Source organism: Lolium perenne, chromosome 2, assembly GCF_019359855.2.
Source record: "Lolium perenne isolate Kyuss_39 chromosome 2, Kyuss_2.0, whole genome shotgun sequence".
Classification (NCBI taxonomy): domain Eukaryota; kingdom Viridiplantae; phylum Streptophyta; class Magnoliopsida; order Poales; family Poaceae; genus Lolium; species Lolium perenne.
Window position 1 is genome coordinate 310815739 of NC_067245.2, and position 14022 is coordinate 310829760.

Sequence of the window (14022 nt, forward strand, 5' to 3'; positions counted from 1 at the left end):
ATACGAGATTTACCGGATCTCCACCAAATCCAGTTCAGCTGTGGGACCCTCTGCTTCTTCGCGGGAGTAAAACAATGAGAACTCCTTCAGCTGCTTTGAGCCGATCCGGGTTCCTGAACCTTCTTGTCGAGGATTTTCAACCCTTGGTACTAGTTCAGCAGAGTTGACAGAAGGGGTATATCGGCTTTCTAAGGAAGAAAGGTGATCGGCTTTGGTGCATCCTCTCTGACATTCTCGCCCCGAGTAAGGCTCGGGGGGCAGCAGGCCTGGTGGACGCTCTGTTCAGGAGCCGATTGGGGTACCATCGGCTGATCTTTCGTCGCGACCTTCTTCACAAAATGATGAGTGTTTAAAGAAGATCATTAAGTTTGGTTGGAAGAATTTAAAGGCTTCCCGTAAGACTCTACATTATCCACCAGATTCCGAAATCATCAGTTGAAGAATGGAAGGATGAATTTTAAAGGACCGATGCGTTGCTATCGGCTCATTACGCATTGGCAAAGGGGACAAATCGGCAAGATCAGTATGAGAAGAAATCGGCTAAATTAAGCTCAAAGGAAATCGGCAAGATCAAATTGGGAAGAGTTCTTCATTGATAGATTTCTTACATAAAGAGCTGATTGCTCTCAAAAGGGAGTACTAGGGGATACATTGCCCCATCTACTGCTACTGGTCCTATACTAGAGGTCCTATCTACGGGCCGTCGCTGCCCTCGTCGTCGCCGTCGTCGCCGCTGTCGGCGCTGCTCCCGGCGGGCTCGTCGTCGCTCCAATGGCCGCCGACCGAGCCCTCATTGTCCTCGTCCTCTTCGTCAGCGTCGTCTTCGTCGCTGTCGAAGTCGCTGAGGTTCCCCGGCCAGGGGCAGAACCGCTTGGCCGGCGGCTCGTCGGAGGAGGTGTCGTCCTCCTCCTCCTCCTCCTCTTCTTCCTCCTCCTCCTCCTCGGGAGAGGTGAAGTCACAGGAGAAGCGATCGTCGTCGCTCTCCTCCTCCGTTTCCCCGCCGGCGAGGAAGCGGAGGTCGCTTTCCCCATCGGTCAGGGACTTGTCGTCCTCCGACCAGATGGAGAAGTCGTGGCTGGACTCCTCCCCGGCCTCAATGGCGCGGCGGGTGTTGGCTGCGTGGACCTCCGCCGGGTTCGGCTCCGGCGTCGGCTCGCGAGAGGAAGAGGACTGGGTGGAAAGATCCGATGAAGCAGAGGAGGAAGAAGACATGGTGGCGCAGGAGGGCTTTTGGAGTGCTAATGCGAAGAAGATGCGGAAATAAACTGTGCGGAGCGGTTAAATAAAAGGGGATATAGTGGAAATTCAATGCCACAGCAGTTTCCGAGGAAGTGGTGCCTAAAAGAAAAAAAAACTGCCAGGTCACGCGGAGAAGTTGAGAAGGCAAGGCATCATGATGACGGATACTGCAACGGTTCTGCCACGACATGACCCAACGAAGGAAAAGCAGAGTGATTTTGGAATTACCAATTCCAAAACCAGGGGGGCATGTGTTATCACCAGAATTTGACCGAGTCAGAGGTGGGCCGCGATCAAGATGGATTTGAAGGATATACATGGAAGAAATATGTGGATCGGCCTTTATATGCAAATATGGGCTAGTTGGCCCGTGTATCTGTAACATAGTAGATTACGTGTCGTTTTAGTTAGAATCGGCCTCGTGCACGGTTGGGATTATTCCCACGTTAGAAAGTCCCCTGGACTATAAATATGTATCTAGGGTTTATGAAATAAACAACAACCAACGTTCAACCAACAAATCAATCTCGGCGCATCGCCAACTCCTTCGTCTCGAGGGTTTCTACCGGTAAGCAACATGCTGCCTAGATCGCATCTTGCGATCTAGGCAGCACAAGCTTCATGTTGTTCATGCGTTGCTCGTACTGAAGCCTTTTTGATGGCGAGCAACGTAGTTATCATAGATGTGTTAGGGTTAGCATAGTTCTTCGTATAACATGCTATCGTAGTGCAACCCTTGCATATCTAGCCGCCCTTACACCTATCTTAGGTGTAGGGGCGGCACCCCGCTTGATCATTATTTAGTAGATCCGATCCGTTACGGTTGCTCCTTGTTCATCAAGGATTAGTTTAATATCTGCAATAGTTAGGCCTTACAAAGGGTTGGAGGATCCAGCGGCACGTAGGGTGTCGTTTGCTAGTCCTAGGCAGGATGTTCCGGGGATCAACCTCGTGTTGGTTTTTAGGCCCTATCTAGGATCGGCTTACGATCACCGTGCGTGGCCGCGAGGCCCAATCGTGAGTAGGATGATCCGATTATGCGGTGAAAACCCTAAATCGTCGTAGATCTCATTAGCTTTATCTTGATCAAGCAGGACCACCATATATTCGTGCACCTCATACGAATCATGGGTGGATCGGCTCCTTGAGCCGATTCACAGGATAACCTGAGAGCCGATCGAGGCTCGTATTTAATGTTTACGTGTATGCCATGCAGGAAACTAAGCGAGGCATCTCCATCACCTTCCTGACCAGGTATAGGTCAGGTGGCACGCCCTTGCATCAGCATCGGACGTGTGTACCAGAGGCTTTGCGGGCCGTCGCTCGGAGGGACCTCGGCCAGCCGCAACCCTAGGTTGTTCCCGGCTCTACTGTGTTGCCCGTCGCTGCCCGCCGGTGGGTTTTGGCAGCAACAGCGACGCCGACGCCGACGGCGCATCCTGAGTCGACGTAGGCCCGTCGATCACGATGAACTCGTCGTGATCTGTCCGGTGTGCATGCTCCGTCGCCGACGCCAAGGCAGAGGCCGACACAGGTGTAGTAGCAGATGTTGTCGCAGACGCGTCTGCCGGCTCTTGCTCCGGGGTTGGGGTTGCCGCCGCTGCCGCTGCCTGGGCCGCCGCCTCGGCCGCCGCCATTTTGGCTTCGATGTCGTCGAGGATCTGGCCTTTGAAGAAGTTGTGCGCCGCCCGCGTCCGGGGATACATTCCTTTTGTCGACGCTCTCAGCAGGGACATGTCGTCCCTGCATTTCTTGAGCTCCATCTTCTCCTCTTGCCTCTTAAGCAGCGCCGCCCACCTTTCGTCGGTCTTTTTGTCGCGGGAGAGCAACGTCGAGGAGACCTCAACGAGGCATTTCGTGATCGACGTCTGGGTCTTCTCGGACGACGCAGCGTCGGCCAAGGCGGCCTTGGCAGCCTTGTTGCCGATAGGGCGCCCTGCCGATGTTGCGAGCGGCGCATCCAGATCAATGGCGTCTTTCCCCTTCGACAACGACTGGCACGTCAACCGTCATTTCTCGTTCATTTTGAGCTTGCTATAGCAATGCATCAGCGTGAAAGACTTATGCCCTTCCGAGTTCTTCCAGTACAACTCCATGGCCTTGTCAAACTAACCAAAGGAAGCGCAATCATTTCATCGAACAAAATGTAGGCGCTACAGATTATCTAAGAAAGAGTCATACCATTTGGCTGACGGCGATGCCGCTATCGCCTCTAGTCTCGATCTCGTGATGGAACCCATGGAACAAGTTCACCGACGCCTGGATGATGGCCCATCGCGTCGACATTGCCTTTTGGCTCCTCTTCATTATCACTTTGTTGTAGTCGCTGTTGATCAACTTGCGCTCATCGAACTCGGCATTGATCCTCGCCCAATATTTTCCGTACTTTTTGTTGGCGCCGATGATGGAGTCATGGCTCGCCGTCGACCACGACTCGCACAGACATTGATCCTCCAGAGGCGTCCACTTGGGGCCTCGTGTGCCCGACGCCTTCTTCTTCTTCTTCCTCCTCACGCCGTCCACGTCAACCTCCACGAGATCATCGGCATCCTCACCGGCACCCTCGTCGTCCTCTTCGTCGCCGCCCTCTTCGTCCTCGTCCTCGTCGTCGTCCTCCACCCCCTCCCCCTCCTCCTCCTCGTCCTCCTCCCCTCCTCCTCCTCCTCAGCACCGGCGCCGTCGAATTCGAGCGGCCCCTGCGGCCAGTGAACGGGGCGCCGTCCGCACCGGGTCCTGGCTCGTACGCCGGGGAGTAGAAGAGGGAGTTGGGGTTGAAGCCGCCATGCGGCAACGTATCCTGGTAGTGCGGCGACAAGTTTGGCGTCACTCACCCGGGAGTGGCGGAGAGGCCGTCATTGTAGAACCCGAATGTCGACGGAGAGACCACTCCCGGAACGTACACCGGCGCCGACGTACTCCATGGGCTCGCGTTGGTGGCAACGATACACCCGGCCAGCGCCTGCTGGTGCGCGCGCGCCGCCAATGCCTTCTTCTCCTGCTGCGCCGCCCTCTGTCCTTTCCGCTCCGTCGTCGACATCTTCTGGCGCAGACAGTCTTGATGCCACTGATCATCGGTCAAGCCTTCCGGCTTCTTCTTCGGAGCTGGCACCTTCCGCGGCTTCGCGAAGGGCGCCTTCGCCCCTTTCGTCTCATTGCCCGGTGGCTTCTTGGCCGCTTTCTTGGCCATTTTTTGGGGGGCTGTCGGCGGCGCCATGGATGGGGAGAGGGTAGCGGCGGCGGGAGGAACAGAGTAGCGACGGCGGGAGGGAGAAATGAATCGGCGGGATAGATCAAATGTGTTGGGACGGCACAAATGCGCGGCGGGAGAGGCGCGATGTGGCGGGAGAGGCACGATTTGGCGGGAGAGGGAGACGAATTTTTCCTGTCTCGCTGACGCGTCGGTCCCGCCACGCCTCGCCTCGCTTTTCGTTGTGTCCGGCGTGCCCGGAGCGTCCCCTGTGGGGCGGGGACGGGCTCGGGGCGCCGGACACCGTATCGGGCCGCCGGACACCGCATCGGACCGCGCCAGACAAAAAACGGGTTTGGGGACACGGCTGGGAACTTTTTTTATCCGGCGCGTCCCAAATCCCTTTGAGAGACGGTTTGAGGGATGCTCTTAAGCATATAATCTCCAAACGCTTCCAGTCATATTGCTGGACGACCAGAGAAATCATCACCGATTTGTAAGTTCATTTGTAGCAATCGGGGGTGAGTGTTGAAAAGTAAGCGCTTTTCGGCACTCCTGCTTGAGAGGAACAACGACGATATTTCTTTCCTTTTGCGCCTGAGGAAAGTAGGCAGATGCATTGTGATCTTTGAGCATTAATTGATTGGAGATATTAATTGTCTGTGATCTAGTCGTAGTAGGAAGTAACATAGAGTACTAACATGTGTATGCGAAACGGACTTATGGCTCTCAGGTGCAACGCACCCTCTTAGACCAAAAAAATTATAGTAAATTGAAAAAGTCAAAAAAAAAATTGAATCTTCCTGGAAACCAAGGATGATCAAGTTTGTACTCGTAAAAAAATGTTTGGACACGAAATGATTTCCATGGACTCCAGAGCAAAAAAGACAAAATTATAACGAATATAAAATAAATAGTAGCTGGTCATGGGGCGTTTCGAGTTTGTTTTTTTACCCAGGATACAATAAAAAGTAATTTCCTAGAGAAATATTTTGTTTCAAGTACAATACCTGATCATCTTTGATTTCCAAAAAAGTTTAAATTTTTTAAACTTTTTTTAATTTTTTTTTTCCAAGTATGGGGGTGCGTTGCACCCGAGAGCTCCTTTGTATTTCCCCATGTGTATGTTACTACTTTATGTTACTACTCTCATAGTGGGTAGTAACTATATGTTGTTTCATGTATTGTGTCATCTATTATCTTGTAGACTCATCTTGTTTTGGGGTGTGTGATGTTATGGTAACATAGCTAGTTACCACCTTATTCTCTTTAGACTAGTCACAATAGGAAGTATCATACACTAGTATCATGCACATGATACTAGTTTATGATACTACCCCCACAATGCATAGTATCATAAGATAGTATCATAGTATCATCATATTTAATGTTTTGTAGAATCTCAATGCAAATTGGTGTACATGATGTCTTTGCCATTAAATTTTCTAATTTTACGTGCTATGATACGGTATCATATTATGATACCACTCCCATCTCTCACCTCATTAAATGGTGTGCCACATCAGATTTTTGCCAACATGACATGCATGATACTACTTATGATACTTCCATTGTAGCTAGTCTTAGAGCAATTACAATAAATACTAATCAGCTGGCTATAAGGATTAGAATAATACATTATTGCCTAGTTGGAGGAGAGAGAGAAGGAGAGAGAAAATGAGTGGGCTCTTATGCAAGAGCCAGCTCTAGCACATGCTGCTAGACACTTTGTGAGAATGAATGGTGGGCCATGTATTGATAAAGTAGTACAATTGTATGGCTCACTATTGTACATGTTAGCTCTAAATTGACTATAGATGACATGACACTTGGCTTATAGCCAATAGTTGGCTCTACTATTGAACTTGCTCTTATTTACTTATTGCTATGACATATCACCAAAATATCTTGAAATATGTGATGTTACTACCTATGTTACTCCCACTATGAGTAATCTATCCTCTCCAAAGTTTTAGCTCTAACATGTTCCTCTTTCAATAGCAACTCGTCCTCAACACCATGGCTAGCAATGCAAATGTCATACTGCTTGACGGCCACATTCTTAGGTGCATTGTTCTCCTTCTCTTCTTTTTCAGCGATTTCTATCTCTATCTCGCGTATCCCCACTTTCCTGGCAGAAGCATATGTATCCTCAATGCAATTGTACTCTACTACATCGGCAACATACTCTTCTTATCCCTTCGACATCTCTGATTCTCCGCATCAGCTACAATGTCGCTCTCTGAAAAATTACCAGTGTGCTCACTAACTGGCACACTACGTCCATTTCTTTCTTTCTTGATATTTCTTCCATCAAAATTTTATCCTACTCATATTACTGGGCACCACATGAGTAACATCGTCCTTATCTGTATTTTTTTTTTTTTTTAGATTTCTGCATGTCACTTCCATCACCTGAAGCAACCTCTCTCTGCCTTTCCTGATGCTGAAAGAACTTCTCGATCATGACGTTATTACTGTAACCTTCAAGGATGTTGCAGACTTTCCCAACAATGGTCAATCTATTTGAGGAGCACTATGCTTAGAAAACACTAGAAACCGTTATTAGGATACTAGTTTTAGCACACCCTTCCACGATCTCTACCAAGATATTTAAGAATACTAAATTGCACATAAAATCGCACTGAGCCAGACACAATCCTCTCTATGTAGTTTAAGAGATTATAAAAATATAGAGGAGCTATTTTCTTAAGCTATTTTGTTACAACATGAGGTAAGTTAATCACAATTCAAATATAACGTACAATTGTATAAATAAAAATCCGCAACCAATTGTAGGGAATGAGGTTGCAGTTTTAATTATGCCAACTAAATAAACTATACTCTTTTAAAATAGCGTTATGATTTAAGAAATGCAAAAGAATAAAAGTTTGCTATAAAATAAATTTAGTGTGATTTTAGGTAACATCTGGTGGGACCTTAATTATGGGTGATGACGTCCATCACTGGCTCGAGCTCGGTGTACAATACTTCCCCAAATCGGCGCCCAAGCTTCGAGGGGCGCATACTCTAATAATAAGAGGCTAACATCTTGAGCGGTAGATATACTACTGGAATACAATTTCAGAAGCGATCAATATTGGATCCATCGCTAGAACATTAGAAACTACTATCATTATGGCGGTGTTGACAATGGTATTAGTAGTAGCAGCACGCGAAGAAATTTCTCAAACAGTACATTATGCAGGATATGTCATGAGAGAAAAGAAGCGGATCGAAAATGAAATTTACAAGGTTTATATACAATTTTCTTATCCGTGGGCCGGTTGTCAAAAGTGTGACATGATATTGGTCAACAACCTAACGCACTTAAGATAATTAATAATTAATCCCAAATCTAACCAAGTTACTACAGTGGATGCTTGGGTTATAATCCATGTTGACATGCGAAATTGGTAGTGAATAAGGGCATCTCCAACGGGACGACGCAAACAGACGCTGGCAACCGTTTGTGTTCACGTGGACCGAAAATACGCCTAGACCCTGCTCCAGCGGGGCGACACAAAGTGACCGGGTCGTCCACGGCGGCGCAAAATGGGGCCCAAATATGCGGCAGGTTTGCATCTCCGCGGTCACGTCGAGGGTCCTCCTTTTCTTACCCGGTCCCGCACGTCAGGATACCGAAATCAACTGCGCGGATTTGCTTTTTTTCCCATTCTTTGCTGCCCTAGTGCGACGCCACCGCCCCAACCCCACCCCCCCTCCCCTGTAGGGATTCATAGCATAGAAAACAAAAAAATTCTTACCGCAAGAACGAATAACAAGCCAAGATCTAATCTAGTAGATGGTAGCAACGAGGTGAAGATCATCATACCCTTGAAGATCGCTAAGCGTTAACGAGATTAGATCTCGTGGTTGATGTAGTCGATCACTTGCCGCTTGCAAAAGCGCGTAGAAGATCTTGACGGTGCCACAGTCGGGCAGCACCTCCGCACTCGGTCACACATTCGGTTTTGATGACGACGTCCTTCTCCCCGTTCCAGCGGGCAGCGGATGTAGTATATCCTCCTCGGAATCCCGACAGCACGACGGCGTGGTGGCGGTGGTGGTGGAGATCTCCGGCAGGGCTTCGCCTAAGCACCGCGGGAGTATTGGGAGGAGGGGGCGGTTAGGGTTTGGGAGAGGGGGCACTTGGGGGGGCGCCGGCCTTGGGTGCCCTGGGTGGTGCGGCTCTTGTGGTGGTCGGCCCCCTCCCTCTCTCCCTCATTATATAGGTGGAACCCCAAGGGTTTGCCCAAAGATTCGAATAAGACCCCAATTCAAAACTTTCCATATGGGCGAAACCTAGGGGAAGTGGGACTCCTCCCTTTCTTTCTCCCTATGGCCGGCCAAGGAGGTGGAGTCCACCATGGACTCCACCTTCCCTCTTGGTTGGCCGGTTAGGGTTGGTGGAGTCCTTCCGGGACTCCACCTTCCATGATGATTTCTTCCGGAAGGTTCTAGAACATTCTAGCGCCTTCCATAAATGCACCGAATCATTTCCAAACTTGGAAAGTGACTTACTATATATGAATCTTATTCTCCGGACCATTCCGGAACTCCTCGTGATGTCCTGGATCCCATCCGAGACTCCGAACAACATTCGAACTCTATTCCATATTCCATATCTACTTAAAACGACATCAAACCTTAAGTGTGTGACCCTACGGTTCGAGAACTATGCGGACATGACCGAGACTCCTCTCCGATCAATAACTAATAGCGGGACCTGGAGATCCATAATAGCTCCCACATATTCAACGATGACTTCGTGATCGAAAGAACCATTCACATAAAATAATAATTCCCTTTGTCTCGCGATATTTTACTTATCCGAAGTTTGATCGTCGGTATCTCCATACCTAGTTCAACCTCGTTACTGATAAGTACTCTTTACTCGTACCGTGATATGATATCCCTTGTGAACCAGTCACATGCTTGCAAGCTAATTAGATATCATTTCACCGAGAGGGCCCAGAGTATATCTATCCGTCATTAGGATGGACAAATTCCACTATTGATACAAGTGCCTCAACCCTATACTTTCCGAACACTTAATGCCACCTTTATAACAACCCATTTACGCAGTAGTGTTTGGTGTCATCAAAGCATCCATCCAGTGTAGGTGATTAACAAGATCTCATGGTCGAAGGATTTAAGTTACTATGCATATTAAAGCTTGAAGCATAAAGAACTAAATGACTTGATCATATGCTACGCTTACTATGGTTGTATGTCCATCATATCATTCACCTAATGATATGACCTTGTTATTAATAACATCCAATGTTCATGATCATGAAACTATGATCATCTATTAATCAACAAGCTAGTTTAACAAGAGGCTTACTAGGGACTCTTTTATGTTTACATAACACACATGTATTAATGTTTCCGGTTAATACAATTATAGCATGAGATGCAAACTATTATCATAAATAAAAAGATATAATAATAACCATTTTATTATTGCCTCTTGGGCATACGTAGCTTTATATGCTTCAGCTTCTTGTGTGACCTTGGCTCCTGTGCATTGGCTATGGCACCCATGTTGTCACAATAGATGGTCATCGGGTGCAACGCACTAGGAGCCACACCAAGCTCAGTAATGAAACACTTCATCCATATCGCCTCTGATGAAGCCTCCGAAGCAGCTATGTATTCCGATTCAGTTGAAGATTTCTCCACAACGCTTTGCTTAGCACTCCTCCAGCTTACTGCTGCACCATTCAAAATAAATACGTATCCGGATTGAGACTTAGAGTCATCCGGATCAGTGTTCCAACTAGCATCGGTGTAACTGGTTACAGCAAGCTCTTGGTCACCTCCATAACAAAGAAACATATCCTTAGTTCTTTTCAAGTACTTCAGAATATTCTTAACCGATGTCCAGTGTTCCATTCCTGGATCACTTTGATATCTGCTGGTCAAACTAACAGCATGTGCGATATCCGGTCTTGTACACAGCATGGCATACATGATGGAGCCTATGGCCAAGGCATAGGGGATTTTGTGCATCCTTTCTCTCTCTTCTGCCGTAGCTGGACTTTGAGTTTTACTCAAGGTCTTACCTGGCAACATGGGCAAGAACCCTTTCTTGCTTTCATCCATTCTAAAATTCTTTAGAATCTTATCCAGATATGTACTCTGTGAAAGTCCTATTAGGCGTCTTGATCTATCTCTATAAATCTTGATGCCTAAAATGTATGCTGCTTCTCCAAGGTCCTTCATTGAAAAACACTTATTCAAATAACCTTTTACACTACTCAGAAGTTCTACATCATTTTCAATCAATAATATGTCATCTACATATAATATCAGGAATGCTATAGAGCTCCCACTCACTTTCTTGTAAATACAAGCCTCTCCATGGGTTTGTATAAATCCAAAGTCTTTGATCACCTTATCAAAGCGTCGGTTCCAACTCCGGGATGCTTGCTTCAGTCCATAGATTGAACGCTGAAGTTTGCATACCTTGTCAGCATTTTTATGATCGACAAAACCTTTGGGTTGTACCATATACAACTCTTCCTCAATGTCGCCATTAAGGAACGCCGTTTTGACATCCATCTGCCAAATTTCATAATCGAAAAATGCAGCTATTGCTAACAATATCCTCACAGACTTTAGCTTCGCTACTGGTGAGAAAGTCTCATCGTAGTCAACTCCTTGAATTTGTTGGAACCCTTTCGCGACAAGTCGAGCTTTATAGACAGTAATATTACCATCAGCATCTGTTTTTCTTTTGAAGATCCATTTATTCTCGACAGCCTTGCGGCTATCAGGTAAGTCTACCAAAGTCCATACTTGATTATCATACATGGATCCCATTTCGGATTTCATGGCCTCTTGCCATTTGTTGGAATCTGGGCTCATCATTGCTTCCTCATACGTTGCAGGGTCTTCATCATTGTTGTCCACAATCATGACATTTAGACAGGGGTCATACCAATCAGGAGTGGTGTGAACCCTAGTCGACCTGCGAGGTTCAGTAGTATCGTCGTTCGAAGTTTCATGATCATTATCATTAGCTTCCTCACTAATCGGTGTAGGCGGCACTAGAACATCTTCCGGTGTTGCGCTACTCTGATTTTCAAGAGAAGGTTCAGTAACCTCGTCGATTTCTACTTTTCTTCCAGTCACTTCTTTCGAGAGAAACTCCTTTTCAAGAAAGGATCTGTTCTTGGCAACAAAGATTTTACCTTCGGATCTGTGATAAAAAGTATACCCAATTGTTTCTTTAGGGTATCCTATGAAGACGCATTTCTCCGCTTTGGGTTCGAGCTTGTTAGGTTGTAACTTTTTTACATAAGCGTCGCATCCCCAAACTTTAAGGAACGACAACTTAGGTTTGTTTCCAAACCATAATTCATACGGTGTCGTTTTAACGGATTTAGATGGTGCCCTATTTAAAGTGAATGCTGCTGTCTCTAATGCATAACTCCAAAAAGATAACGGTAAATCTGTAAGAGACATCATAGATCGAACCATATCCAACAAAGTTCGATTACGACGTTCGGACACACCATTGCGCTGTGGTGTTCCCGGCGGTGTCAACTATGAAAGTATTCCGCATTTCTTTAAATGCATGCCAAACTCATAACTCAGATATTCACCTCCACGATTGGAGCGTAGAAATTTAATCTTCTTGTTATGTTGATTTTCTACTTCAGTTTGGAATTCCTTAAACTTCTCGAAAGTTTCGGATTTATGTTTCATCAAGTAGATATACCCATATCTACTCAAATCATCTATGAAAGTAAGAACATAACGATAACCACCGCGCGATGCTACACTCATTGGTCCACATACATCAGTATGTATAATTTCCAACAAGTCTGTAGCTCGCTCCATAATACCAGAGAATGGAGTCTTAGTCATTTTCCCATTAGACATGCCTCGCATCTATTAAGTGATTCAAAATCAAGTGATTCAAGTAATCCATCTGAATGGAGTTTCTTCATGCGTTTCACTCCAATATGACCAAGACGACAGTGCCACATATATGTAGAATTATCATTTAATTTCTTTCGTTTAGCATCAATGTTATGTATATGTGTATCACTACTATCGAGATTTAACAAGAATAAACCATTCATCTCAGGTGCATGACCATAAAAGATATTATTCATATAAATCGAACAACCATTATTCTCAGACTTGAATGAATAACCGTTTTGCATTAAACAAGATCCATATATAATGTTCATGCTCAACGCAGGCACCAAATAACAATTATTCAGATTTAAAACTAATCCCGATGGTAGATGTAGAGGGAGCATGCCGACGGCGATCACATCGACCTTGGATCCATTTCCAACGCGCATCGTCACCTCGTCCCTCGCTAGTCTTCGTTTATTCTGTAGCTCCTGTTTCGAGTTACAAATATGAGCAACCGAACCAGTATCAAATACCCAGGAACTACTACGATTACTAGTAAGGTAGACATCAATAACATGTATATCAGATATACCTTTCTTTTTATGTTGCCGTTCTTCAGATCTGCCAGGTACTTTGAGCAGTTCCGCTTCCAGTGTCCCTCTTCTTTGCAGTAATAGCACACAGCATCAGGTTTAGGGCCAGCCTTGGGTTTCTTAGGAGGCGCGTCAGCTTTCTTGCCGCTCTTCTTGAATTTACCCTTTTCCTTAGGCTTGCCCCGCTTCTTGAACTTGGTGGTCTTATTGACCATCAACACTTGGTGCTCTTTCTTTATCTCCACTTCAGCAGTTTTCAGCATTGAGAAGAGTTCAGGTAACGTCTTGTTCATGCACTGCATGTTGTAGTTCATCACGAAGTTCTTGTAACTAGGTGGCAGTGATTGAAGAACACGATGAATCCCCAAGGCGTTAGGAATCGTTATTCCCAAGTCTTGGAGTTTCTTCGCGTGCCCAGACATCTTGAGCACGTGCTCACTAACGGAGCTGCCTTCTTCCATCTTACAGTTAAAGAACTTTTCAGAAGCATCATAGCTTTCCACGGCCGCATGAGTTTCAAATATCATTTTGAGCTCACTGATTATATCATGAGGCTCGTGGTTCTCAAAGCGTTTCTGAAGCTCCGATTCTAAACCATAGAGGATGGCACACTGAACTGTGGAGTAATGAGTCTTCCGAGTGAGGTAAACTGCTTTATCCTCATCGGTAGCTGTTTCTGCAGGTGGATCACCCAGCGGTGCTTTGAGCACACAGAGCAGTTGTCCAGCAGTGAGGACAATCCTCAAGTTACGGAACCAATCCACAAAGTTGCTTCCATTGTTTTTCAGCTTTTCTTTCTCTAGGAACGAATTAAAATTGATGGTAGGGGTCGCCATAATCTACAACATTTTTGCAAAGAGTTTAGACTAAGTTTATGACAAATTGAGTTTACTATTAATTTTAAAATTAACTAGGTAAACTCCCACTCAAAACAATATCCCTCGAATTGTCTTAGTGATTACACGAACCAAATCAACTACACCAAGTCCGATCATCATGTGAGATGATGTAGTTTCAATGGCGAACATCCACGTGTTCATCATATCATCTATATGATTCATGCTTAACCTTTCGGTCTTCCGTGTTCCGAGGCCATGTCTGTACATGCTAGGCTCGTCAAGT

At 46.2% G+C, this 14022-nt stretch overlaps 1 protein-coding gene across 1 annotated transcript; it reads right to left on the reverse strand.

Moving 5' to 3' along the window:
• Nucleotides 1–6370: 6370 nt before the first annotated feature.
• LOC139835879 (uncharacterized) lies at nt 6371–13736 on the reverse strand. Its single transcript, XM_071825770.1, has 2 exons — nt 13321–13736; nt 6371–6557 (listed from the first exon to the last, which is right to left on the reverse strand). The coding sequence occupies exons 1-2, from the start codon at nt 13734–13736 to the stop codon at nt 6371–6373; spliced, it is 603 nt and encodes a 200-aa protein (XP_071681871.1).
• Nucleotides 13737–14022: the final 286 nt, after the last annotated feature.